The sequence below is a fragment of the Heterocephalus glaber genome, unplaced genomic scaffold (assembly GCF_053883595.1).
Source record: "Heterocephalus glaber isolate CG9 unplaced genomic scaffold, H.glaber_assembly_v1.0 deba00001561, whole genome shotgun sequence".
NCBI lineage: Eukaryota > Metazoa > Chordata > Mammalia > Rodentia > Bathyergidae > Heterocephalus > Heterocephalus glaber.
Genome location: NW_028258349.1, coordinates 722,527 through 750,123, shown reverse-complemented (window position 1 = coordinate 750,123; position 27,597 = coordinate 722,527). Strand labels below are relative to the sequence as shown.

Sequence of the window (27,597 nt, the reverse complement as noted above, 5' to 3'; positions counted from 1 at the left end):
TTTATATGTCTTACTTCATTTGATTCTCACAATGACCTTGGTTGACATTTTTCTCTTTTTAGTCTTAAAATTTTTTGTCAGTTTCTTTTACATTTAGTCTATTCTCTTTCTGTTTCCCTAGTTCTTTTTCTAGAACACTAATCTGATCAGCTTAAATACTGTGGCTAGCCCACACGCTTTGCCAGCTATAGAATAAATTCTGGTCTTTAGTGTAACTCTTTAGTTTTCAGGCTATCTGTGGAGCCTCATTTTTTCTTTCTTTGTCCTTCAAAACTGCAATCATGCTAAACACTTAATCTCCAAACAGCCCGTTTTTTTCATCCTTTATGGCCATGATAACAAGGAGACGAATAAGGGGAACCTTGGAATCAGACTGCTTGAACTAGCAAAGGGTCACCACCAATTAGATGTGTAACCTCATGTTATTCAAACCTTCTATTTCTCATCAACAAAATGTGAATCATTTTCTCAGGATGGATTGTGGACAATAATTGGATTAATTGATATGAGGTGCTTAAAACCATGCCTCATACAACAAACAGCACGTTAAAAATAGCAGTAATTATGGTACCATGTATTGTAATGCTCTTCTTTGAACAATGACTACATTTGTATTCATCCTTTAACAATCTCTTAATTCCAAAGATTAAATGTATTCTCCATCCTCTAATGAGTTTATAATAATGGCACTCACACTGGTGTTTTCCAGGTATTTAAGCTTCTCACCCATCAGGGGGTATGCTCCCGAAAAACACAAACCATTTCTGATGATTCCTTCTTAGGTTACGAGGGACTAGCAGAATGTCTTCTTCAGTGTCTAATAAATCCAATTTTGTGACATAATCCTCCATGCTACAGTGGATGACCTGATGAACCAGGGTTCACACTAACTCTACAACTGGTCTCTTTGCTTCCATATTCCTGCCCATCCATCTCAATTCTTTCTCTCATCTCAGCCAGCATAAACATCAGCTCATGCCCCTCCACTGGGTTAGTGATTCAGTGGATTTTTGTTGCTCTTTGATAAAACCCAGCCTCTTTACCACAGCCTACAAGTGCTGGCCACATGTGGCCTCCACCTTTCCATCTCCACTCCATGCTTCTGCTACTATATCTTTATTCTCAATACTCCAGCCATTCTGCTGTCTCTCAACCTTTGATTCTTTTCCAATTTAAATAAAGAATATTTTCATTTGAGCTTGCTTTTATTTGGGCTATTACATTCTGTTTCTTGCTTTGTTTGACAACCATCTCTTCAAAGAGGACTTTTCTGACCACCTTGGCTAATGGTGAGCCCTTCACCATCCAGTTAATCTTTATCACACCACCTACCTGTTTTCTTCATGGTGCAGGCCAACATCTGGAATTTTCTTATTTACAATATTTTCTGATTCTGTCCTGTGAGATGAGAGTTTCACTAGTTGAAGACCTTGTCCGTTTCACCATACTAAATACTCTCTTCAAAGAGTATCTGGAACACAGCTGGTGCTCAAAAGACATGCCTTAAACAAATGAATAGATATAAACAGATCTTTGGAGAATTAAGCTCTTCCACACTATCAGCATCACTCAGGAATGACAAACTGCAGCACAATGGAATTGATGTTGTGTGCTTATCAGAGAAAGAAGGTGGGATGCTGTCAAGGTATCATGATGTACCAGTACTCAGCCTCAATACAATCAGTGAGTCCCAGCATGAGAAATAAGTTCATTTATGAGAAGCTTCTTCAAACAGTCTTTAAAAGTATTAAAATCCTCCCAGCAAGAAATCATAGTCAAAAAGAAGCTGAATATAAAACACAAACAGAGCAGGGCTAAAATCACCTGGTTTAACCAAGGGGCAGTGAGATCTGCAGTAGTTTCCTCCTTTCCAGACCTCTGGGCAGAATGAGAGCTCCTTGCCTAAAATGTAGAAAATTAGCACTGGGTTTCGTTACTGACTATATCAAATCTAACAATAAAAATTGTTTTCCCAGAACTCTGCAGTTTAGAAATATCTCCATTTACACAGTTTATCTCATTTGATAGGACTGTTGAGTGACAGGGGAGGACAATGGAAAATCTGCATAATTCAGTATCAAGAAAGCTGGCTCTGGATGCAGCTGGGACCTTGGCAAATCACTTTCCCTCCCGGGTCTCTACTTTCTTTTTGGTAAAGCGAAGGTCTCAGACTAAATTGTTTTGTAAATTCCATTCAGCTCATGTACTGCAGTGATTTATACTTAACTCAGGATAAATCAGGATTCTCTTATTCTGGGTTCAACATATGAAGTTCTTGTCATGGTCGAGCATCAATAAATCCTTTGGGTCCTAAACTCCAATGATTTGAGTGATTATTTTTTTAGGTGCCTGTGTAAGCAAAGAACCCATCTTTGGGTGGCCTTCTCCCTTCTTGTTTGATGCCAGATATGCCTGCCTTGTCTCCCCATAGGTTCCACCTTCCCTCTTCTGACAGCCTCTTACATTTCACATTGTGCTGCAGTCTCTTCTACACCACTGCCAAGGATGGCTGCCAACTTTTACTTGTTTGATGTTATAACTCAAGGAAAAATTGTTCAGCAGCTAATCTAATAAATGTTTTTCTGTCTTCAGGGGAAAGGCTACAGACTTTCTCCTACGATTTAAATGCATGATCTGAGGATTAGAGTCCTCACATCTTTTTGTATCTGTCAACCTTCCTTGCTCTAGAAGAGGAGGGGAGGGGTCCTTGAATAGAGGAGGCAGTGCGGGATGCTTGGGGACATGGGGAGGTGCACGTAGGGATATTGCTCTTTACCATTTTCCTTCTACAATCTTGGTACCTTTGCATCTCACTGGAACCCATATGTTTTTCAACTTCTCTGTCTAAACCACTGATATTTCTATTTCTTATATGTGAAATATGGGTGACTATAGCCTGTGATCAGGAAACTATCTGCTTTTAAAATAAAAGCTATTATGGTCAGACATAGCAATTAATTTCCTCTTCCCAGGCACAGCTATCCGGTTAAAGAAGATTCCTGGGTAACTCTGATGTGCGTGTTTTAGCTACAACTATAACATGTGAAATACTTGCATGAATCTTTAATGCATTAGTTCCTAATATTGTATGAAAAACATGCTGACTGTCCAGATGTTCAGAAGCACCTGTAGGCCTGAATGTTTTTATGAAGACTGGTGATATGAAATGCAAATTACATCATATTTCTTTCTCTCTCTCTCTCTCTCTCTGGTCATTTTCTGCTTTCCTTTCTCTTTTGAAATACTGGCTTGGAGACTTAAGAGTTACACAAGACATAAACCCATTACTAATGCCAGTTGGTGGTTATGTTTGTTCATCTCCTCTCTCCTCTGGTCCTCAAGCTGCTGTCTGAGGCATTTTGTAGGCACATACAGGAAAGATGGTCAATGTTAAGCTGAATCCTGTCCTTAGCAAGATTCCTAGAAATGTATTCCGCAGTCACGTTGACTACAGAGATCTATTTTCCCTAGGCTAGTTTGTCTGTGCTGCGAGGCGTATACCGATCTTCCTTCCACCCAGGTATTTGGCCCTGGGCTTGACAACCAGGAAATAAACTTCTACAAATCACTGCCTGGAAACTATGATCCTATCAACTCCTGTTTGGAAATAGGGAACATCAGACCTCGGAGCACGTATAACGTATTTGTAATCTAAAAGAAGAAGTGTGTTAGGAACCAGCTTTAAAATAAGCCCCAGATTACCTATTGGCATCTTTCCTTCAAGTATGCAACTTCCCGGGTTTATTTTTAACAGACAAATGAACAAACCTCACATTGTGCAGCACTTTAGATTCTTCCACCGCCACCCCCACCCCCACCTCACCCCCGCCACCCCCTTCTCTAGAAAGTCAGAACCCCAGACACTGGTAGAAACGCCAAGAACAAAATTATTTTGTCTGCCTATTTTGCAAGAGGATTTTCTCTGCTTGGTCGCTTTGCATTGTAGATGCGTCAGTCTTTTCTTCCTCATCTCTTCCAGGGGCTGGAGAGGGAGAGGGAGACAGAGGAGCAGAGCAGGCAGAGCTGCCCTCTGATTGGCTAGCCGGAGGTGGCTGAGCTATAAAAGAGACTCCTGCAGGCTTGGGAGGGACACGCTCGCTCAGAGGATTCTGACAGTGTCTTTGCTGAAAAAAGGCAACGTGTGCTCAAAATAGAAAATACAGCTCCTTCTGCTGCATTTCTCTCCCACCTGCGAATCTCACACGGTTCAACAAGATGTGCAAAGGACTTGCAGGTCTCCCGGCTTCCTGCCTGAAGAGGTGAGACTTTTCAGCCACTAATCATGTTAAACTTTCGGAAAGACTTTCTCAGTTACTTGCATGCTGTACTTACTAAGCTGGTTCTTTGAAATTAGAAACAATGTGAACAGGAGAGCAGCAACTTCTTACCTTTCCTCTAGGAACAGCTAGATGTTGTGACTTAGGAAGTATGCTCCCCAAATTTTGGTACCTGTGTGTTTTACATGACTCCAGTTTTGAGACCTATTTTGACCTTAAAGATAAATGCTTGAATCCAGGTAGTTTGAATTAAGAAGTAATTTGAGATTTAGGGCTATAATGTAATTTGACCTCCATCTGGGATTAATGTTGTGATTTGAGCATCACTTGGGCACATAAAATCACAGCTCTGCTTTCCAATATGCATGTTAGGTATTATTTGAAAGAAAATGTCCCAAATGAAAGTTTGGCTACGTAAGCACCAGGCTTTCTGTGCAGTACTGCAACGACCTTCACTCTGTGTTCTTCTAAGCAAATGTGACAATGAAATACAAGTTTCAAGGCCAGACAACCCTGCTCTCTGCCCTACCTCTCATTTTTGAAGTGCCTAGCAGGTGAAAAGTATTGGTCATAACAAATCAAGGGAAAAGGAAAGAAGGAAAAGGAAAAATTATGAGAAAAGAAAAAAAATGGAAACAAAGTCTATGTAAATAGGGAAGGGTGGAGGGGGTGAAGGGTGCACAGGTAATGGGGAAAAAATAAGAACCAAGATATATCATGTACAGGTACAAACACCCAGTGATAAATGTAAACGTATTATATACCTAAAATGTACCAATAAAAGAATTTAAGGGAAAAAAAAGTATGGTAGACAAGCTCATTTTGAAGACATTGTTTTATCAATATACTCCTGACTTAAAAGAAGGCCTTAAAGATTTATAGCTACTTATCTGTCTTTGTTTTTAAATATATATATATAAATAAATGATTTCAGAGAATGCTCATATATTGTCTAAGTGGAAAGGAAATACAAAATGAGTGTATATTACATTATTTAATCTTGCAGCTAACCTACAAATTGAAATCATTTTACATTTCAATTTTAAAATAATCACAGAAAGCATAGTCTTTCGGGTGTTGCTGAGAAGTTTACTTTTCCCATATTCTGCCACTCAGGAGGGTGAAAGTGTTAATGGTTTCTTTCAAATGAAGCAGGAGGGTCTGGCAGAAGAGTAGGAAATAAGTTCCTGTCATCATGAATTTCCTGAACTGGTAGAGCAAATTACTACAAACTTTGGTTAAATTACATATAAATTAAACATGCAAAATATAGGGATGTTGGGAGAAAATTTTGCTGTGTATTTGGGAGTCAAATAAAAGATTGCACTAGAACCCTGCCCTCGAAGAATTAATTAAGTAGCTAATTGAGGAGGGAAGCTCAGTGTCAGCTGTGAGCTGCTCTTCCCTGTCTCCCCTCACCATAGACTGTAAATTGTTGGTCCATCTCTTCACCAGCAAGGCAGAAGCACCAGAGGGACCTTACCTGCTCAAGGTCACACAGATGGTGGGTACAGAGTGAGGGACAAATCCAGATATCTTGTCTCTAGTGACTCCTGAAGTCACTTGGATTTTTATTTTTAGGATTCTTTTATATTATAAGGGTATCACTAAGCTTCCTTCCAGTTTATAAAATGGCCCTGCCTTGGTCGGTAACTGTTGGATTTCAGGTAGAGGCAGCACATGGAGATGTGATACTTTCTATCTGTACTGAATCACGATACTCTTACGTCATCACCTTGGAATCACTGCAGCCTTCATGATGATAGCTAGCTATTGCTGAGGTGGATTTTGTGTCCCCTGACCAGCCACGAGTTGTGGAAGCAGAGGAAACAAAATAATGCCATGAGGAGAGAAAATAGTATTTAAAGGGGAGGCTAAGAACACAACAGAATTCAAACATTCTGAGAAAACCCCCATAGATGAGCCACTAGTGTGTCTAAGTGTCTTTTTATCCTTGTATATCTTATTTCCCCCACTACATAGGAATGTCTAGTTGTTTCTTTTTAAAATGCTGTTTATATTTTTTAAACCATCACTTAGATTTTATAATAAAACAGATATAGACAAAAAATAAGAAATACAAAGTGAAAGAGCTGAGCTAAAAGCTTATTAGCAGGCCCCCCTTTTCCAGTTAGTCAGGAGCCCTGCTATACCCTGGCTGCCTAGTAAACAGTGACAATAACTGGAAACTCTTAATTACAACAATGACTCACTTTAGTGATGACTCTAGATTGCTTCTCCTTGTTCCAGTGCTCCAAAGGCCTTTGCTAGTGTATACATCTCTTTGTAGTATGGATTTTAAAAGGAAGGAAGAGCTAGAGATTGTCTACAAACAAGCCTAAAGGACCTCAAGTTTCTGCCTGAGTATTGGTGTCTGCCACCTGCTTGTTCTTTCCCTCCGCAGGGGCTTCACACTTCAGGATACACTTCATGTACTCCCCATGATGGGGTTGCTTGGCCTCTCATATTCAGGGCTGCAGCCTAACAGACCTTTATTTTCCTGACCCTGGAGCAGCTTCTGTGTAGACAGGGAGACAGATGGGAATAGCAGCCATCTGCCAGAAGGTGGCATGAGCAGGCAGTTGCCATATTTTGCATTTTGGACTTGCTTTAAATTCTTAAAAATGACTCAAAGAACAGTCATGTGTTTAGTGTGGTTCCACTGATGATACCAATGGTTCTATTGGATAAAAACAGAAGAAATTTCTGAGGTAGACTAAAATTTCGGAATTCCAGTTACAGATAAAGGAACTAAATTTTGACTCTAGTTCATGGTTTTGTAATAAGTCATAGGCAGAAGCAGAAGACAAAATTTTTTCCCGTAAGAGTTCATGCCCACTTCAACTCCCATTCTCTAAATAAAGTGTGCAGTGGCAATGGATTCTTCAAGCTCTACCATGAAGGTATGTTTTAGAGAAAACTGATTATCACTATTAATTCTCTCTCTCCCTCTCTCTCTCTCTTCAGTGCAAAAGATATGAAACATCGGCTAGGTTTTCTGCTGCAGAAATCTGATTCCTGTGAACATAATTCTTCCCATAGCAAGAAGGACAAAGTAGTTATTTGCCAGAGGTAAGAGATAAGGCCTTGGTAAAGTTTCACTGTGCTATCTGATGATAGGTATGTTCTATGAAAAGAGTAGAAAATTATGTCCCTAATTAAGCCAGATATGGATCAAGCTGACCTCTGTTTTCATGGAAATCATACTGGAATGAAACTTTCCATATATTTAAAGATAAAACTGTCCTAAACAGCATAGATCTTACCATAATAATGGAAGATATAAGATCTCTGGCTTTTATTTAGGATCCTAGTTTTCTTGTCCTAATTCTGTACCATAACAACATTCAAATTATTATTTTTCTCTTGAATGTCTCTAGAGTAAGCCAAGAGGAAGTCAAGAAATGGGCTGAATCATTGGAAAACTTGATTAGCCATGAATGTAAGTCTCACACCCTAAACCCCCCTGGGCTGAAAATTACACAAGTTATCTCATATTATGCTGGTCTGCTAGGAACCACAGAGTCTGAGCCCCTTCTGGCTTCCAGACCCAAGATAAATGTTGATCTTATATCTACTATGTTTAAAATTTTACCATATCCTAGAGTTTTGTGATATACAATGGGAAGTTCATATAGGAACTGTGTGAAGAGCCATTACTCTCATCACATGGAAAAATGGAGAGAAAATATTTTAAGTATTGAGATCTTTCTTCAGAATCAACCTCAGTTTCTCTTTTCATTAAACTCATTTTGTCAAGTGACAGCTACATAGGTATTTTAGAAGCACAATAATCTCTTGAAATAGGATTCAACCTTGTGTAAGAATCATTAAGTGCAACTGGCATCTCCAAACACAAATTAGAGTTGTCAGATCCTAAGTAAACCTCAAAGGGGAAAAAAAGGAAGGTTTCTTGAACCCATGCCTTATCCCCCTAAGTAGCTCAGATTTATTTGAAGTATACTAACTAACAAGCCAACCAGTCTGATAACAACTGTGGTTCTTTCTCTTGTGTCACAGGTGGGCTGGCAGCTTTCAAAGCTTTCTTGAAATCTGAATATAGTGAGGAGAATATTGACTTCTGGATCAGTTGTGAAGAATACAAGAAAATCAAGTCACCCTCTAAACTAAGTCCCAAAGCCAAAAAGATCTATAATGAATTCATCTCAGTCCAAGCAACTAAGGAGGTAAGTTTACAAGGCACAGAAATCTCAAGATCTTACTGAAGGTTCCTAGAGTGGTATTCAGTGGCATGGAACTTTAGATCATATATATTAAAGTGAACAATGGAGTAGGCTATCATAATCTTGTTGACTCCCCCCAAAACCCTGCAAAGAAAGGAACTCTTTTTTATCCATGTGACCTCTCTTAGTTAGTTTTTCTGATCAATCTCCCCAAGTATTGGAGAAGGAAAAGATATTTCTCTTCCAATATGGAGCAAAATGAACTTTTTGTATTCTCTCACCTATTCCAGGATAGAACCAAAGGTCCTCCATTGCATTCTGGGATGTGGAGAATGCACAGTGCCTAATTTTTCAGTACAAACCCTGCAGCATCCCATCCTCAGCTAGGTTATAGATCATTTAACAAAACCTTGGTCTTTACCCCTCAGGTGAACCTAGATTCTTGCACCAGGGAGGAGACAAGCCGGAATATGCTGGAGCCTACGATTACCTGCTTTGATGAGGCGCAGAAGAAGATTTTCCACCTGATGGAAAAGGATTCATACCGTCGCTTCCTCAAGTCTAGATTCTACCTTGATTTGGCCAATCCTTCCAGCTGTGGGGCAGAGAAGCAGAAAGGAGCAAAGAGTTTGGCAGACTGTACATCTCCACTTCCTCAGTGTGCTTAAGTCTCACTTGGAGGCAGAGGGCCAAAATGCCAAGACTCTATGCTCTGGAAAACCTGAGGCCAAATACTGATCTGTATTAAACACAGTGCTTTATCCACATTGTAGCCTAGTGTTCATGCTGCCTGCCATGTGGCAGCCACTTCTGTGTAAAAGCTAAATTTAATCATGGGGTTTGGGTGTTGAGCAGGTGGGACCCCATTCCAGTCCAGTTTCTGTAAGTGTCTTTAGGCTGTCATGAAGCAAGCATCCAGATGATGGCCTTGCTTGTTGGTCTGGATTATCAAAGATTGTTGGCAGTGCTCTCCTCCCAGCCACATGATCTTAGGTTGGCTGGGTGGTACACTTCCTGTGACATCCACATGAACATGTTTTCTGTCAGCCAGAACTTCCTCCAGATTCTCTGTGCTTTGGTGAGGTTGATCTATTATATATAAGTGTGTGCATGTGTGTATATTAAATATATATACATATACATGTACATTCTGTATATATTTATATGTGTTTATATATTCAAATGTGTGTGTGTTCTGCACGAGTAGATGTGAAAGACCCCAGGTGCTCAAATTAGAGTGTGTGTATGTATTTACATGCCGGTTCTCATCTTTGACCAGCATTTGAACAAGGGAAGGTGAACTAATTGCCACGCGGGCTGAGAGAGGACTCCTAACTGTGGAAAGTTAGTTCTGGAAAATCCATGGGTCTTTCTGGAGGTGAATACAGGGTCATGTTTAATTTACCACAGATGGTCTTCATCTTGAGCACTATTCTAAGGAGAAGATACCATAAAGAATTATATATCTGACTGACACAGAACTGTGTTGCATCAGTTATCACTAATGGCACTTTTGAATCCCTAAGCTGATGGCTGTTCCTTTGCCTGGGTGCTCAGGCCATGCTTATTGGGGGCTGGATGGGTCTGGAGCTAGGAGATGGGATGCTTGAGCTGCATGAAGGACTGTAACAAAAGCCTTGCTGGCTAAGCCCTACCATAAGTTACATGCTAAGTGAAGGCACAGAATTTAAAGGTGATTATTTTATCCTCTGTCCTTTTTTCCTTTCTTGATCCAGGTGCTCTTTTTTTTCCCTGAGAAACTTAGCCATCAGATGAGCCTCCTTAGTTCATAGTGGCTGGTTGTTTTTCCCCATAATGGTTCTAGGCTATATGCTTACATTTGTAAGCCTAAAGCAAGAAAAATAATTATATTTTTCACAAACTGAAAAGCCCTCATAACTTTTCCCTTTGAAGGCAAAATCTTGTTTATTTTATCCCAAACATCTAGGCTAGCAGAGAATGCAGCTATTTCTTTCTAGGCTCCAAGATGAAAGAGAGAGAAGGAAGGAAAGAAAAGAAATACAAAAGAAAAGAAAGGGAAAAAAGGATACTAATTGTTAGAACTAATGTCTGAAACTTTTCAAGGCACATAAAATACTTGAAAATTTCTCATTTATGTTATTTATGATGTTTTTACAATGGTTTTTAATTACTGTATTGTTTTATAAACGGAGGTATAGAATCTTCCCTGAATTACTAATGAATGCCTAGGAAGTAATTTTCTTCTCATTCTTTTAAAACAATTGCCTTTCCAAGTGTGGACACACTTGCCCCCCCCCCCCCCACTGCATCCATTGCTCCAGTGTAATTTATATACATGGCGCCTTGGTGGCTTTTAAGCCAAGTACTGAGCTTAAAATGAAGACTCTGTGGTGTGTGTATACAAATCCCACTGTATTAAAGATGTAGGTTTTCTAAGCCTTCTTGTCTTTCTGGAAGTTTTGCTCTTTTTTTTTTTTTTTTGTACCAGGGATTGAACTTGGGACCTTGTGTTTGCGAGACGTGCAGTGCCACTGAGCTAGATCCCCGGCCCTGGAAATTTTGCTCTTAATGTCCCCAGAGTTCCTTGTCAGTGACCCTTTTTCTATACACAGTGTCACATCCTGTCTGTAGCCAACCCAGGATTCAAATGTATAACTTCTTGGTCTTGCCCTACTATAATCATCATGACTTGCAGATTGTACCTGTACTCAAAGACTGCTGTCTCATAAATAGGTCTGGAAGGCCATTCTGAATGAGAAGTAAATTATTTTATGTAATATATTTTTAGTGTGTTTTTCAATTGTATTTTCTTGTGACTTCATCACCATTTGATATGGTGAGTTTGCCTGCCCATGGTCTGTGGACAGAATCCCCCTCCATGTGCATATGCATGCTCCTATCATGTTTTGTAGGCCTCAAAGATAATGCTTCCACTGAACACACCTATCTTAAACATAAGCATTAATAAATGCTTCATACAAAACTATCTGCTTGAAAACACATCAATGATCCACAGAGACATGTTATGAGAAACAGCAATGTATTGGGTGGCTTTAGAAATGATTCACACAAAGTCTTTTGTCCTTTCCATGCCAACTAATTCTGGGAAAAGGAAACAGAAAAGGAATATTGTTTATGCCTCAGTCCCTGCCATGGCTCTGCCTGCTTCTACTCAAAATATTAAGGCAGGCTTGGCATCAGAGACTTTGCCAAACAGACTCAAAGATCTGCTTTCAGGTATTTGATGGGTTTTTAAGGGAAAGGCTTCATCTTTCAGAGCATCTGCTCCTCTACTTCCAGTCACCTGCTTCACTGTAAGAAGATGGAGCAGGGAAAGATTGAAAGAGTTGAAGACAGCTATAGATATCTGAGAGACAAATCCCTGCCCAAACTACTCACAATCTTTTCTTCCCTCTAGCTAATTCTGTTCCATGGAAAAGAGGTCACAGAATGTTTATATCTGAAGTCATGGGCACTGGGTCTAAAAATGTCATGAGAAACCCCTCCCCAGTTCCTGAATCCTTCCTCTCCCATTGTAAGAGTCATGATTACAGGTGTCAGAGCAGATTTTAAACACTTTTCAGTAACTGATCCTTTTAAAGATCCAGTGAAAACCACAGATCATCTCCTTTAAGACATATACTTTGGTGGCCTGGTCTCCTAGGTTGTGGGACAGACACGTAGCACACACAGAATGTCCACAAGCTGCTGGGCGAAGAATAGAGTGTTACTCTACTGCAGCCGGGCATTGCTTACTTTGAGTAATGCAGAGACTGTGCTACTGACTGGTATGCTAAGCCCTTGCCATTTGTTTTGGGGGGAGGTAAGAGTATGGATTAAGAGGACTCATTCACAATGTTAGCAATTTTTTAAGAAGCTGATTTTGTTTGGGGTATTCCACAGCCCAAGGTAGCTTAGGCTGTGTTCTGACACTCCATATTATTACTGTTTAGATTTTTACAGTTAGAAATGAAATGACAGAAGAATGAAAGTGGAGAAAAGGAAAAAGAGAAAGGAAAAGAAAAAAAAAGAACTATGTTCAAAGACAAATCAGTTCAAGCCAATGAGTGTAGGGTCTGAAATTCATTACAGCAAAACCACTTAGACAAATTGGCTCATGTGACTGGCCCTGCCAAACCTAAACTGTTCCCTTCATTTAATTTAATGGCTGACTACAAAATATGAATCTGCTTAGGTTATGTGTGTGTGTGTGTGTGTGTGTGTGTGTGTGTGTGTACTAGAAATTGAACCCAAGGCCTTCACACTGAGTTATATCTCCAATTCTTTTTAATTTTTTTAAGCAGTCTCTCTAAGTCACAGTTTCTTAAACTGGGATCAGACTTGCCATACTCCCACCTCAGCCTCCTAGAGTGCTGGGATTATAGGTTTGTGCCACCATATCCCACTCTGCTTACTTTATTAAGCTGCAAAATGACCAACTAAATTATCTATTGTTTTAATGTGCAATGTTTTACTTCATTAAAGTATATATGTCACAGGGAAATATGTCATGAGATAAAAGAATGAGATTTGTCTTTTTTGTGATATAGAATAGCAGAAACATTAGATAATTTAGGATTTAATTAGATTTAGAATATAATGCTTAGATTTTACAAAGAGCAAAAGGAGAGTTGTGATCAGAGACTGCTTTATTTCTAAGATGTGTTATAGACATAAAAGCAATGCCTGGTGAGAAAACATGGTTTCAAAAGGGAATCTATACTTTAATGGTAGTATGTCACATGTGTGTCATATGTTGTAAGTACCAAAGCTATGCTGAATTCTTCACATGATCTTATTTAGCCCTTACAACAAAACTGAAGTCAATGATCTTGTATTTTTTCATTGTCTATAGAGAAATTTTGATATAACAGAGTTCAGAAAAGAGGTAAAGTTAGGGTGAAACGTAGAAATCTGCCTGTAGAGTTCACATGCTTACTTATTTTTATCAAGGAAGAATAAAAAGAGAAGATAAAAGGAAGAGGGAGTCAAAATAAGCAAGGGAAGAATAACAAGAAGAAATAGAAATGAAGAGACAAGGTAAAAGGATCGGAAGAGTATAAAAAAGAAGAGATGGGGAGAAAGAAAATATAATGTGGAAGACAGGAAATTGAAAGATAGAGAAAAAGAAAATAAAACAAATAAAAGAAAAGGAAGCTTTTTTGTGTGGTATTCAGGATTGAACTCAGGTTCTTGCACTTATGGGGGAGGTGGTGGAACCACTGAGCTAAATCCCAGGCCCAAGAAAAGGAAGCTTTTAATGAGAGTTTAATGAGAGTTTCTCTTTCAGTCAGTCTGGGGAATGAAGGCAACCTCTCTCCTGTACAGTGACCTGAGGGAACATTTTTCATATTTCCAATATGCCCAGGATTCAGTATATGTTCACATACCCTTTTCCTTTGTGAGGAAGGACAACATGACAAACATCCATGTGTCTTCATGTTGCAAGTTGACTAGAGAGAGCCCTGTGCTGCTACTGGGTTATCTCTACGTCCTGCTTGAACTAGGGCAGGAGGGAAGTCTCCCCAGAATTAGTGAAAAGTGCATTGTGGAGGCAAGAATAGATACCAAAGCCATGTTCTTCTCTAAGAATCACTTTTCTGTTGCCTTTTCTTTCTATAAATTTGCCAGATCCTGAAACAGTTAAAAAAATTCTTTCTTTAAAAAAAAAACACTCAGAAGATTTTTTTAAAAGACAGAAAAATATCTCAACTCTCTTCTGATTTCAATTTATTGCTATGTGGAGAGGCATTGCACTGAAAATTGGAGTCACTTAGCCATGGAGGGAATCACATGCAACCAGGACCCCAGTTGACACAGGCATTTGGCACATGGTCCTGGTCACGCTGCTACTTTCCCCTGGGAGGGAAGCTAGTGGTGACCACAGGAACTGGGTTAAAGGGCACCCTCCCAAACCCCAGGACACGTGAGTGTGTGGAAGGCAACATGGTGCACAAATTAGTGAGCTCAGCCGTGGGAACTGGCAAGTGGTGACCTCACCAGAGTAATTCTGAGGGTTGGCTTTGGCAGTGCTTCTGAAGAAAGGGAAAACAAGAGTTTTTTTAAAAATGTAATATTTATAAAATTGCCAGATCATTCCATTAATCCATCTGGCTTTTTCTGCTCCTATATTCTTCCAGAACAGTATATCCCTGAGATAACTCTTCAATAATAACAAATTATGGGAAACAGTATCTAGCTAAGTCACATTCTAGACAAGGTCTGCTTATGTTTTCTCTGGACATTGTGTTTAGGAAGTTTGTTTCCTTCCTCCCTTTCTTGTTTCTCCTGTAAGATTTTGTGTTTTTCTCATCTTGCCTTCTAGCTAATATTTTCACGCTGCTAGAGTGTTAGAACAACTCTTAGAACTGTCTGCAAATTTCAAATCAAGTATATTTCTTCCTCCTCTATTTCCTACCTTGGTAGGGCCTAAAGTTGTATGGAGTCACTCTAACTAGGAAATATAGAATCATCCCTTCTGATCATTCCACACACTACTCAATAGTCATCCAGCTTTGCAGAATTCCTCCCAAAGAAACCTCTCAAAGCCTGTTTCTACCTCTCTACCCGCATGGATTTCTCCATCCAGGGCCTTATAGTGCATGATATGATTTTTTGTTTGTTTTTGTACCATAGCCTTTCTACTGGCCTCTTTCCTGCCAGTCTGGTACCCTGTAAATCACTTCAAATAACTGTAAATGTGTTATTAGTTGCATTTGATTTATCTCCTCCTGAAATTTTTCAATGAACTCAAATTTCTAGGCCAGTATTTAAGAAGTGATTTCCTGCTCCCTCATTGAAGTAGATGTAAAGATTTGCAGTTCCTGAAGTGGCATATTGTCAGTTGCTTCTGTCATTGTTCTCTCAGTTCCACTCCCTTGTCTAGCAAATTCTTACTCTTTATTTTAAACTCATTTCAAGACCTACCCACACAGAGACCTTCTTCCATTTTCTGCCATGATTTAAATGTTCTTCTGTGGGATTTCTTTAATACTCCAGCATGCTTTTAGTGCCAGCACATTATCCTAGAACCATTGTTGTATAAGTATGTCTCCAAAGGATGAACCATTTTTCATTTGATTTTGTGACCCCTACACCAACCAATGAGCCTAATACATAGAAGGTGACTATTTTTTAACCGAGATCCATCTAGCTTCTCCCACTTCCCGTGTGCTTAACTAATACAATTTATGTGATGTAATCCTCTCAGAGTCTAATATCTTCTTGCCATTTCCCTCTTGGAAAATGCTAGGGTGTTTCTTCCAGGCTTGCACTGAGGGCTGGGAGTGAAATACTGATAGGAAGGAAGGTCTGGTTGGAGCTACTCTACTGAGAAAAACAAAGATTTCAAAGAAGATACAAGAGTACAAACAATACTTTCATATATCTACTTTATACATATAATTTGTTTTATATATAAGTGTGTATATAATTAAAGTCAATATACTCCTTTATGTGCACAAACTTGTCAATTATGTCCACAGTACAAATTCACTAGCATGTATTTATTCTCTACTAGTGGCACTCTATTTACATTAATTCATTTAATATTTGCAACCACTCTATGATAAAAAGGCTCTCAAATTTATTACTTCCTTTTAACAGATGAGAAACTGAGGCCCAAGGGGGAAAACACCTTGCCCTCAATCACTTAGCTCACAACAATGAGCCAGAACTGGTCCCAAGACAATGTGATCTCAGAGCCAAAATGTATCACACATGAGCCCATGGTGTCTACAGGGTGATCATTCAAAAAGTATGGATAAGTTGACCATTCTTTCCTCAAAAAATATCTCTCTGAAAGTTTCTTCTCCTAATCTTGTATCACACTTATTTCTTGGTATGCTTCTATGTCTGTCCACTTTTTCTATTACTTGTAAGTGTCAAGACAGCTTGCTTAAGACCATCTTTTCTAATAGTCCACTCTGTTTTTCTCAAACCTTCCTCTCTTAATCCTCACAAGATATTCTTATATTTGCAGTGACAGAACTTTTAAAACTAAACCTCAATCAGAGCTGTATTTGCATTCCCATAACATACAGTTCACACAGCTGACTCTTTAATTTCTACCCCCTCCCCATTAGCATCTGGATTCAGTCCATGGAATAATTACAGATGGCAGGGAAGAGGGGACAGTCTCCACACCTGCCTGCAATTCTGTTCTGTGATTTATGGCTCTTCAGCACACCGATAATTGGGAAAATAACTTGGGTATTATGTGACCTCTGGACTAAAAATGTATGCTGAAAATAGGCTTCCAGCACTGTTTATTTTTTCAGGATAATATTATGGGAAATTTGAACCAGATGAATGACTTTAAATATAAATAGAAAGTGCCATGTAAGCAAAGGGAAATGGGGGAATAATTAAAGGTTAACGTTTATCTATTATTTTAGATAATAGTAATGTTTTTTACTTACTGAAGGTGCCATTAAACCTGTCCCCTGAACTGAACTTTATATGTGCTATCCTATTCAACTCTTCTAGTGTATCTGCTTTGAAGATTAATAAAAACTATTCAGTTAAGGTAAGTTGAGTCATTAGCCCCACATCTCTCAGTCAACAACAGATTCAGGATTAAAATAAGGTCAGTTTGGATCCATAGCTCTTTGCATCTTGATAACTGTAAATAAATGCTCCCTCCCTCAAATTATATTAGTTTCAATAACCCCCTCAAAATCGTTCTTTAGTGTAAGGGACACCAGCATTTGAGGGTAATTTTACATGAACTTGTACTTATCCAGTCCCAGACATCTGATCAGGGACAAGTGAAAATGCATGTCCAAGCAGAAATTGGGGAAGATTTCTAAAAATAACACATTTCGAGGCCTCCAACTCCAAAGCTTTCTGTTTTGGGGATGGTTACCTTAAAAAGGAGAAGGGATGGGCAGGGGATTTAGCTCAGTGGTTCTGGCGCCTGCCTGGCAAGCACAAGGTCCTGAGTTCAATCCCCGGTACCAAAAAAGAAAGAGAGAGAGAAGGGAATATTCAAAGAAAGACGGAGACAGAGAAAAAGGAAAAAGAAAATGAATAAAATAAAACTATCCTTAACAATATCTATAATCAGTTTGGAAATTACCATATTAGAAAACCTAGTCTGGAACCAGGAAATTGATGTTATGTGTCCACTCATATATGTTACCACTTTGAGTGTCTTAGTTTAACCGCGCCCTGTGATTTGGACTCAGGAGGTCTGCAGGAGAGAGCAATCTGCATCCCTCGAATATGAGGGATAAGGATGAAGACAGAAAAGGGCCTTCTGCCCAGTAATTCACACCAATAATGACTGGGAAATATAAGGACTTTGGACATCACAAAACACATTGATTCACTCAACATTTGTAACAATTTAGGAAGTAGATAGTTTTGTCATGTTCTCCATTTTTCAGATGAGGAAACACATTTACATAGCTAATAAGTGCAGTGATTGTAATTGGTCATTTAATTATATGTTCTTTCCACAATTCCATTCTGCTTTCTAAATTATCATTGTTTTTTCCTAGGTAAAAAGAAAAAATAAAGGAAAACTTGACAGGGCAATATATATGAAAGTAAGTTAAGATGACAACATTGTTGAGGAAGCTCAAATTTTATTAATCATTAGGAATAAGCAGATCCAAAATTATTGGCTTATATCAAGTGCCTTCAAGAGACATGCTTGAAAGTAATGAATGTAAATTGGATGAGCTCCTCAGAATTCATATTCTTTCCTACAAAGATACTCTAGAAGCCCTAATGAATAATAAAAAAGTCCTATACTGAGTATTGAATCAAAGTGAAAGTAAATTAGTTGAAGATGATATTTCCTTTAGTTGACTGTTTTCTATGGAAAAATAAATCTGCCTGAAGTTCATTAAAAATTTCTATGATAATGTCTGATGCATAGAAGTTGTTCAATAAATGTCTGTTATTATTATTGTTGTTGTTATTACATCAGGAGACCCCTTCCCTTAAGTTCAAACTAAAAAGAGCAGCTAATAAATTATTACTTCTCAATTTTCCTTGTTATTCCATAATGACTAGTCTTTCTGTCCTAATTAATATATTTCTTCTCTTCTGTTTCCTTAGTGTAATCCACGCCCGCATAACAGCTGCTTTTGCATAATGTTTACCAATATCTAGAAGAGATTATTGGTGATGAAATCATGTCACTAAGATTCACTTGTTCCATAAAAAGAAGTGGTAGAAAAAAAGACCCTGAAGATGCCAGGAAGAAATGCATGCTTCCATGTGACAGGTACATTTTATGCAATTCCAAAAAAATATTGGGATTGTAATTGCAGTTGCATTGCATTATTTATTAATTAGGGAAATTGATTTTTGAGTGATATTATAAGTTCTTATCTCCTAAATCTTCCCCAACTTCTGCCTGGACAAGTATTTTCTCTAAGGCTGGATGGGTACAAGTTCACATGAAATCAGCCTCAAATATTTTTGTTTCTCACTCAGCCATCTCATCTTCAATAAAGGAGCCAAACACCCTCACTGGAGGAAAGACAGCCTCTTTAATAAATGGTGCTGGAAAAATTGGGTTTCAACTTCCCAAAGATTAAAATTAGACCTATATCTCTCACCATGCACTAAACTAAAATCAAAATGGATTAAAGATCTAAATGTTAAAATAGAAATGCTGAATCGGCTGGAACAGAGGTTAGGTAGAACTCTTGAAGACATTGGTGTACAAAAAGATTTTATGAACAAAACCTCAGTTGCCCATGAACTGGCACAAACAATCAACAAGTGGGATCTCTTCTTATTAAAAAGCTTCTGCACAGCAAGAGAAACCACCAGCAGTGTGAACAGACAACCCACAATGTGGGAAAAAAATCTTCACCTGCTTTTCCTTAGACAAAGGTCTACTATCTTGAATCTATAAAGAACTTAAAAAAATCAGACCTCCCAAATTTAAAGACCCAATCCAAAAATGGACATCTGAAATGAACAGACATTTCTCAGACAAAGAAGTAGAAATAGCAAATAAACATATGAAAAAATTTTCAACATCATTAGTCATTAGAGAGATGCAAATGAAAACAACTCTGAGATTCCACCTCACTCCAGAAAGAATGGCTGCTATCATGAAATCAACCAATAACAAATGCTGGCAGGGCTGTGGGGAAAGAGGAACCCTGCTCCACTGCTGGTGGGAGTGTAGACTGGTGCAACCACTGTGGAAATCAGTATGGAGATACCTCAAAGAACTAGGACTGGAAGTCCCATTTGACCCCACTATTCCACTGCTGGGGATCTTCCCCAAAGAATTAAAAGAATCATACCACAGTGATATATGTGTGCCCATGTTCATAGCAGCACAGTTTGTAATAGCTAAAACTTGGAAGCAGCCCAATTGCCCATCAACTGGAGACTGGATAAAGAAAATGTGGTTTTTAATAAAATGGAGTGCCACTCAGCCATAAAGAATGAGAAATTAGAGACATTTATAGCTAAGTGGATGCACATTGAGGCGATACTCTTAAGTGAAATAAATAGGACATACATGTGTAAATACTGAATAGTTTCTCTGGTGTGAGAAACTGAAAGTGTAAATAAGGACTAAAAGGTATAATAGGTAATGTGAAATAGGAAGAAAAGGGGAAGAGGAAGTGGGAGGGGTAGGGGAAAGGAAAGAAGGGAATGGAATTAATATGAGAAAATGAAAAAATGGAAACAAAGTCTTTGTAAATAGGGAGGGATGGAGGGGTTGAAGGAAGTTCAGGGGAAGGGTGAAAAATAAGAACCAAGAGAGACTATGTAAAGGTGCAAATTTCCAATGATGAATGTCATTATATTGTATACCTAAACTATACCAATAAAATAAAATTTTAAAAAAATTGGTGTCTCTTACATAAGATCTTGAGCTATATTTTTTGCCTTTAATAGCCAACATTTATTGATCATTTTCTATGTCACTCACTGCTTTACCATGCATGTATGAAGAGAGCTATTTTTGAGGGGATTATTGAATGCAGTATAATTTGTGGAAGCAGGGAAATTATTAAAAACAACTAAGATTCAAAGAGCTATGTATTTAAACTACTCTTTAACGCTGAATCCATTGTGAGTTGAATGAAAAATTTTGGGTTAAGGACTAACCTTACTCAACTCTGAATAGCTCTGCTAATCGTCAAAGTAGAAATGCTGGAAAAATTGAATTGCATGACATATATAAAAAGTAATTCCAGTAACATGTTTTATGGCATGCTCTCAGTAAATGAAGACTGTTACTATTATCTAAAAAGTACAGAGATAGTGGTTCTGGCGCCTGCCTCGCAAGCGCAAGGTCCCAAGTTTGATCCCTGGTACCAAAAAAAAAAAGTACAGAGATAAATATCCCCCCCAAAAAGCCAAAAAATAAGGAAAGGTAGAGCAGTGAGGACATACTTGTTCTATCAAATATCAGGACAGATGCAGCTGAATTAGATTAATAACTGATATAACTTTAAGAATAAGATGAGTGATCCTTTTAAAATGAGTTATTTCTCTCAATGAGATCAGTTGCCTCCAAAGTGTAAAGAAGCCAACTCCAGAATGTTGTCCTTACAAGCAAAAACAGGTGACCACACTCTGGCAGTTTTTACAACTCTCACTAGCAGGTCACAATGATGAAGCCAGATGTAGGTATATTTATTGCCCATGATGATTCTCTTTAAGACATGGAGGTAATAAAGTGTGCCTTTCCTCCCCCCTCTCTAGCATTCAGGAAGAAAAAGGAGAGGAAAAAAATGAGAAAAGAAGGAAAAAATGGAAACAAAGCTGTTGTAAATAGGTAGGAGTGGAAGGGATTGAAGGGAGGGAAAGGAAATGGAAAAAAATAAGAACCAAGATATATCATGTATAGGTACAAATTCCCAATGATTAATGTGACCATAATGTATACCTAAAATGTACCAATAAACTTTATGAATAAAAAAAAGAAAGATGAAACAGAAACCAGGGAACCAAAGTGAGGAGGCAAGAGGAGCTCATTACCTTCCCAAGCTGACATTGAAACTACTTCCAATAAATCTTGTATATTGCTTGTAGTTCATCAGTTTTAATTGGGAGTGGGATGGGGGAGAGTGATGGAATGAAAATAAGCAGAACTTGTTCAATGCCCCTTGAGTCATGCTTATGAAAATACCTTCTACTTGGATCATTTACCCATGACCAAATCACTATCCTTTCTTGTTAGCAGCATTTCCAATTTCATCTTCAATTCTTATGCATACAGGAAGAAATTTTCTGAATTTTAAAAGTAAAAAAGAGGAAGAGAAGGTAAAAACGATTAAGATGCAATATGTATATGTATCAACTATCCATGATGAATGCATTCTGTATCACAAACATGTATTAATAAAAAATAAATTAAAAAAGAAAATAAAACAATTCAAGGAAAGGCAATGCTAACAGCGTCCAAGGTGGGTATTTACAACCTTGCCTAGCAAATATATAGAACCCCTTATAGCAGACTCAGAAAACAAGAATAAAAAATAATAACACAATCTATATTTTCCAGAGACTGGTTATAATTTATTAAGAAAACGTTTCAGAGGTACACGCCCTACCAAGGAACCAAGTCGCACGGAAGATGCCGAATCACCCCACTGCAGACAGGTAGGTCTGCCCACATCCTACCGAGGTCTCTAGCCATAAGGAAGATGCTGAATCACCCTGCTGCAGACAGGCAGGTCTGCCCACACCCTACCAAGGTCCCTAGCCATACGGAAGACACTGAATCACCCTGCTGCACACAGGCAGCCACCTGGTTCCACACTACAAAGATGCAGAGGACACCAGACCACCAGACCAAGGTACTGAGTCCTGCTGCTCCCGGCCCAGAGGTAGGGGCTTCTGAGCCGCCATCCCACTGCTCCTGGTCCAGAGGAAGGGGCTTCTCAGTCACCATCCCGCCCGCTGCTCCCAGCCCAGAGGAAAGGGCTTTTGAGCCACCTTCTGTCCCGCTGCTCCTGGCCCAGAGGAAGGGGCTTCCCGGCCACCATCCCTCCCGCTGCTCCCAGCCCACAAGAAAGGGTTTTTGGGTCACCATACCTACCACTGCTCCCGGCCCCTGTCCCACCTCTCCCAGCTCAGAGGAGGTAATCCGTGCAGGTGCTAACAGCCCCCTGCCCCAGTCGAAATGAGAAAACACGTAAATAAGTCTCAAAACCAGACTTCGAGATCACCTACAGCAACCCCAAAGGGAAATGAGATGGAACACTCTGATACCCAAACACCTGGACCCACTGAACTGGCAACAAAAGGGGATCTGGAAAAAATGAAATCAGAAATAATTTCTCAGATAACAGGAGAAATTGTGCCCTTAGTGCAAGACATGATTAATAACTAGAGAGGAGCTCAGGAACATGATGGAATCCCAACATAAGAAACAAATGGGATCCAAAAAACAGATGCAAATAGATTTTCAGGACATGAAAAACTCCATTGAAAGTCTACACAGCACAATGAGCCAATGTGAGGACAGAATTTCAGATATAGAAGATAAGATTGCAATTAGTGACCAGGAAAAGAAAAATTGCTTCAAAATTATAAGGGAACATGAGAAATCAATCCAGCAGCTGCTAGATGATGCAAAGAAGAATAACATAAGACTGATTGGGCTCAATGAAGAAACAGGAGAGAGTGGAGATGACATAAAAAATCTCTTCACAGAAATAATGGCAGAAAACTTCCCACACAGGGGAAAAGAGCTTGACATACAGATAAGTGAGGCATATAGGACTCCAAATAGCCTTGATCAAAAAGAATCTACACATAGGCATATAATTGTTAAGATTTCAGAAACGCAACAGAAAAACAAAGTTCTACAAGCAGCCAGAGAAAAGAAACAAATCACATACAAAGGAAAGCCCATCAGAATCACAGCAGACTTCTCAACACAAACCATCAAGGCAAGAAGAGCTTGGAGGGACATATTCCAAGCCCTAAAAGAAAACAGCCTCCAACCCAGATTGATGTACCCTGCAAAACTATCTTTCAAAATGGATGGAGAAATAAGATACTTTCATGACAAAGAGCACCTTAGGAACTTCGTGAATACCAAACTAGCACTCCAAAGAATTTTACACAATATCCTAGGAACAGACATTGAGGATCACAACCCCAGGAAGCAAAGCAGAATGAAACCATCTGGCACAACAAGAAATTAAATGTAAAGAGGGAGAACCCAACAAAAAGAAAAAGTCATGGCAATGACAAGTCAATATGTTTCAGTTATAACCATCAACGTTAATGGTCTCAATTCACCAATTAAAAGAAATAGACTGACAGAATGGGTCAAGAAGCAAAATCCAACAATATGCTGCATACAAGAAACACACTTAATTCAAAAGGAAACTCATAGACTGAAAGTTAAAGGGTGGAAAATAATACTCCATGGGATGGGAACTCAAAAAAAAGCAGGAGTAGCTATCCTCTTTTCAGATCAAGTGGATTTCAAACCAATACTGATTAAGAGAGACAAAGAAGGACACTACATCCTTGTAATGGGAAGAATCCAAGAGGAAGAGATGACAATCATAAATATCTAGGCACCAAACACTAGTGCACCCAACTATATAAAACAAATACTAACAGACATGAAAAGTCATATAAGCAGTAATACAATTGTAGTGGGGGACCTCAACACCCGACTGTCTTAAATAGATCAACTAGACAAAAAATAAGTAATGAAATACTAGAACTCAATCGAACTCTTGAACAAATGAACTTAACAGATGTTTACAGAGTTTTCCACCCCACAAAATCAGAATACACATTCTTCTCAGCTGCACATGGGTCATTCTCCAAAATAGACCACATACTCACACATAGAACATGTTTAAGTAAGTGCAAAGGAATTGAAGTTATCCCCTGTATATTATCAGACCATAGTGCAATGAAATTGGAGATCCATAGCAAAAGAAACTGTAAAAATTTCATAAACACGTGGAAGTTGAACAACACACTTCTGAATAACCAGTGGGTCACAGAGGAAATTAAAGAAGAAATCAGACAGTTCCTTCAATTAAATGACAATGACAATACAACATATCAGAATCTATGGGACACAATGAAAGCAGTCTTACAAGGGAAATTCATAGCAGTGAATATGCATATTAGGAAAACAGAACGAGCCCAATTAAACAACCTGATGCTGGACCTCAAGCTTCTAGAAGGAGAAGAACAGGACAACCGCAGAGCTCATACAAGGGAGGAAATTATAAAGATCAGAGGAGAAGTCAATGCAATGGAGCCTAAGAGAACGATACAAAAAATCAATGAAGCCAAGAGTTGGTTCTTTGAAAGAATCAACAAAATTGGCAAACCTTTAGCCAACCTTGTCAGAAAAAGGAAAGAAAAAGCCCACATCCATGCATTTAGGAATGAAAATGGTGAAATTACAACAGACCCAGCAGAAATCCAGAGGATCATCAATACCTACTTCCAGAAACTATATGCCAATAAGATGGACAACACAGAAGAAATGGACAGATTCCTAGATACATATGAATTACCGAAGTTGAACGAAGAAGACCTAAAAATTCTGAACAACCCAATATCAACCAATGAAATTGAAAATGTAATTAAAAACTTATCAACTAAGAAAAGCCCGGGCCCTGATGGCTTCACTGCTGAATTCTACAAGACATTTAGAGAGGAACTGCTGCCACTACTGTTTAAACTCTTCAATGAAATTGAAAGGGAAGCAATACTCCCAAATTCATTCCTGGAAGCAAGCATTACCTTGATCCCCAAAGCACAGAAAGACCCAACTGAAAAAGAGAAATATAGGCCAATCTCACTAATGAACATAGATGCAAAAATCCTTAATAAGATAATGGCAAACAGAATGCAGAAGATCATCAAGAAGATCATACACCCTGATCAAGTGGGATTCATCCCAGGGATGCAGGCATGGTTCAATATACGAAAATCAAGCAATGTAATACACTATATCAATAGACTCAAGGACAAAAACCATATGATTATCTCCATAGACACAGAAAAAGCATTTGACAAAATCCAACATGCATTTATGATAAAAACCCTACAAAAAATTGGAATAGATGGTCTCTACCTCAAACTGATAGAAGCCATCTATGAAAAACCAACAGCCAATATCATACTAAATGGTCAAAAACTGAAATCCTTCACACGAAAATCAGGAACAAGACAAGGATGTCCACTATCACCACTCTTGTTCAATGTAGTTCTGGAAACACTAGCCATGGCAATTAGACAAGAGAAAGAAATAAAAGGAATAAAGATAGGTAATAAAGAAGTCAAATTGTCATTATTTGCAGATGACATGATACTCTATCTAGAAGACCCCAAGAATGCCACCAAAAGTCTTCTAGACTTAATGACCAAATTCAGTCAAGTAGCTGGTTACAAGGTTAACACACAAAAATCAATAGCTTTCCTCTCCACCAATGACAGAATCACTGAGAGAGAAATAGGGCAAATAATTCCTTTCTCAATAGCATCCAAAAAACTGAAATACCTAGGAATCATCCTAATGAAAGAAATCAAAGACCTCTTCTCTGAAAACTATGGCACTCTGAAAAAGAGTTGATATCAGAAAATGGACAGACATCCCCTGCTCCTGGGTAGGGAGGATTAATATAGTGAAAATGGCCATCCTTCCAAAACTGCTATATAGATTCAAGGCAATCCCAATGGAAATCCCAGCAGCATACTTCATAGACCTTGAGAAAACAATCCAAAAATTCATTTGGAACAAGAAGAGACCCAGAATAGCAAAAACAATTCTAGGTAACAGAGACATGGCAGGGGGTATTACAATCCCCAACCTGCAACTCTACTACAAAGCTCCTGTGATAAAAACAGCATGGTACTGGCAAAGAAACAGACCTGAGGACCAGTGGAACAGATTAGACGATGCAGAAACAACACCAGACACACTCAGCCATCTCATCTTCGACAAAGGAGCCAAACACCCTCACTGGAGGAAAGATAGCCTCTTTAATAAATGGTGCTGGAAAAATTGAGCTCCAACTTGCCAAAGATTAAAACTAGACCTGTATCTCTCACCATACACTAAACTAAAATCAAAATGCATTAAAGATCTAAATATTAAAATAGAAACTCTGAACCAGTTGGAACAGAGGTTAGGTAGAACCCTTGAAGACATCAGTGTAGGAAAAGATTTTATGAACAAAACCTCAGTTGCCCATGAACTGGCACAAACAATCAACAAGTGGGATCTCTTCTTATTAAAAGGCTTCTTCACAGCAAGAGAAACCACCAGCAGTGTGAAGAGACAACCCACAATGTGGGAAAAAATCTTCACCTGCTCTTCCTCAGACAAAGGTCTACTATCTCGAATCTATAAAGAACTTAAAAAGATCAGACCTCCCAAATTTAAAGACCCAATCCGAAAATGGGCATCTGAAATGAACAGACATTTCTGAGGCAAAGAAGTAGAAATAGCAAATAAATACATGAAAAAATGTTCAACATCACTGGTCATTCGAGAGATGCAAAGGAAAACAATGCTAAGATTCCACTTCACTCCAGAAAGAATGGCTGCTATCATGAAATCAACCAATAAGAAATGCTGGTGGGGCTGTGGGGAAAGAGGAATCCTGCTACACTGCTGGTGGGAGTGTAGACTGGTGCAACCACTGTGGAAATCAGTATGGAGATACCTCCAAGAACTAGGACTGGAAGTCCCATTTGACCCTGCTATTCCACTGCTGGGGATCTTCCCCAAAGAATTAAGCAATCATACCACAGTGATACATGTGTGTCCATGTTCATAGCAGCACTGTTTGTAATAGCTAAAACTTGGAAACAGCCCAAATGCCCATCAACTGGAGACTGGATAAAGAAAAGGTGGATTTTTTATAAAATGGAGTACTACTCAGCCATAAAAAATGAGAAACTAGAGACATTTATAGCTAAGTGGATGCACATTGAGGCGATACTCTTAAGTGAAATAAATAGGACACACATGTATAAATACCGAATAGTTTCTCCGGTGTGAGAAACTGAAAGTGTAAATAAGGACTAAATGTATAATAGATAATGTGAAGTGGGAAGAAAAGGGGCAAAAGGGAAGAAAGTGGGAGGGCTAGGGGAAAGGATAGAAGGGAATGGGATGAATATGAGAAAATGGAAAAATAGGAACAAAATCTTTGTAAATAGGGAGG

The 27,597-nt window shown here is 38.7% G+C and overlaps 1 protein-coding gene across 2 annotated transcripts; it reads left to right on the top strand.

Moving 5' to 3' along the window:
• The first annotated feature begins 4,082 nt into the window (after positions 1-4,082).
• Positions 4,083-11,224, top strand: Rgs4 (regulator of G protein signaling 4). 2 transcript variants are annotated; one of them, XM_013065738.3, is made up of 5 exons: positions 4,083-4,259; positions 7,245-7,349; positions 7,658-7,719; positions 8,298-8,464; positions 8,890-11,224. In XM_013065738.3, the coding sequence occupies exons 1-5, from the start codon at positions 4,216-4,218 to the stop codon at positions 9,127-9,129; spliced, it is 618 nt and encodes a 205-aa protein (XP_012921192.1). In that variant the 5' UTR covers positions 4,083-4,215; the 3' UTR covers positions 9,130-11,224. The 2 variants fall into 2 exon arrangements, with proteins under 2 accessions (XP_012921192.1, XP_004865232.2); XM_004865175.3 differs by lacking the exon at positions 8,298-8,464 and having other exon boundaries at positions 8,890-9,086.
• Positions 11,225-27,597: the final 16,373 nt, after the last annotated feature.

Coding starts and splice junctions, on each gene's coding strand:
- Rgs4 (XM_013065738.3), top strand. CDS start 4,216: ATGTGCAAAGGACTTGCAGGTCTCCCGGCTTCCTGCCTGAAGAG. Junction 7,720..8,297: donor AAACTTGATTAGCCATGAAT/GTAAGTCTCACA, acceptor CTTGTGTCACAG/GTGGGCTGGCAGCTTTCAAA. Junction 8,465..8,889: donor CAGTCCAAGCAACTAAGGAG/GTAAGTTTACAA, acceptor TTTACCCCTCAG/GTGAACCTAGATTCTTGCAC.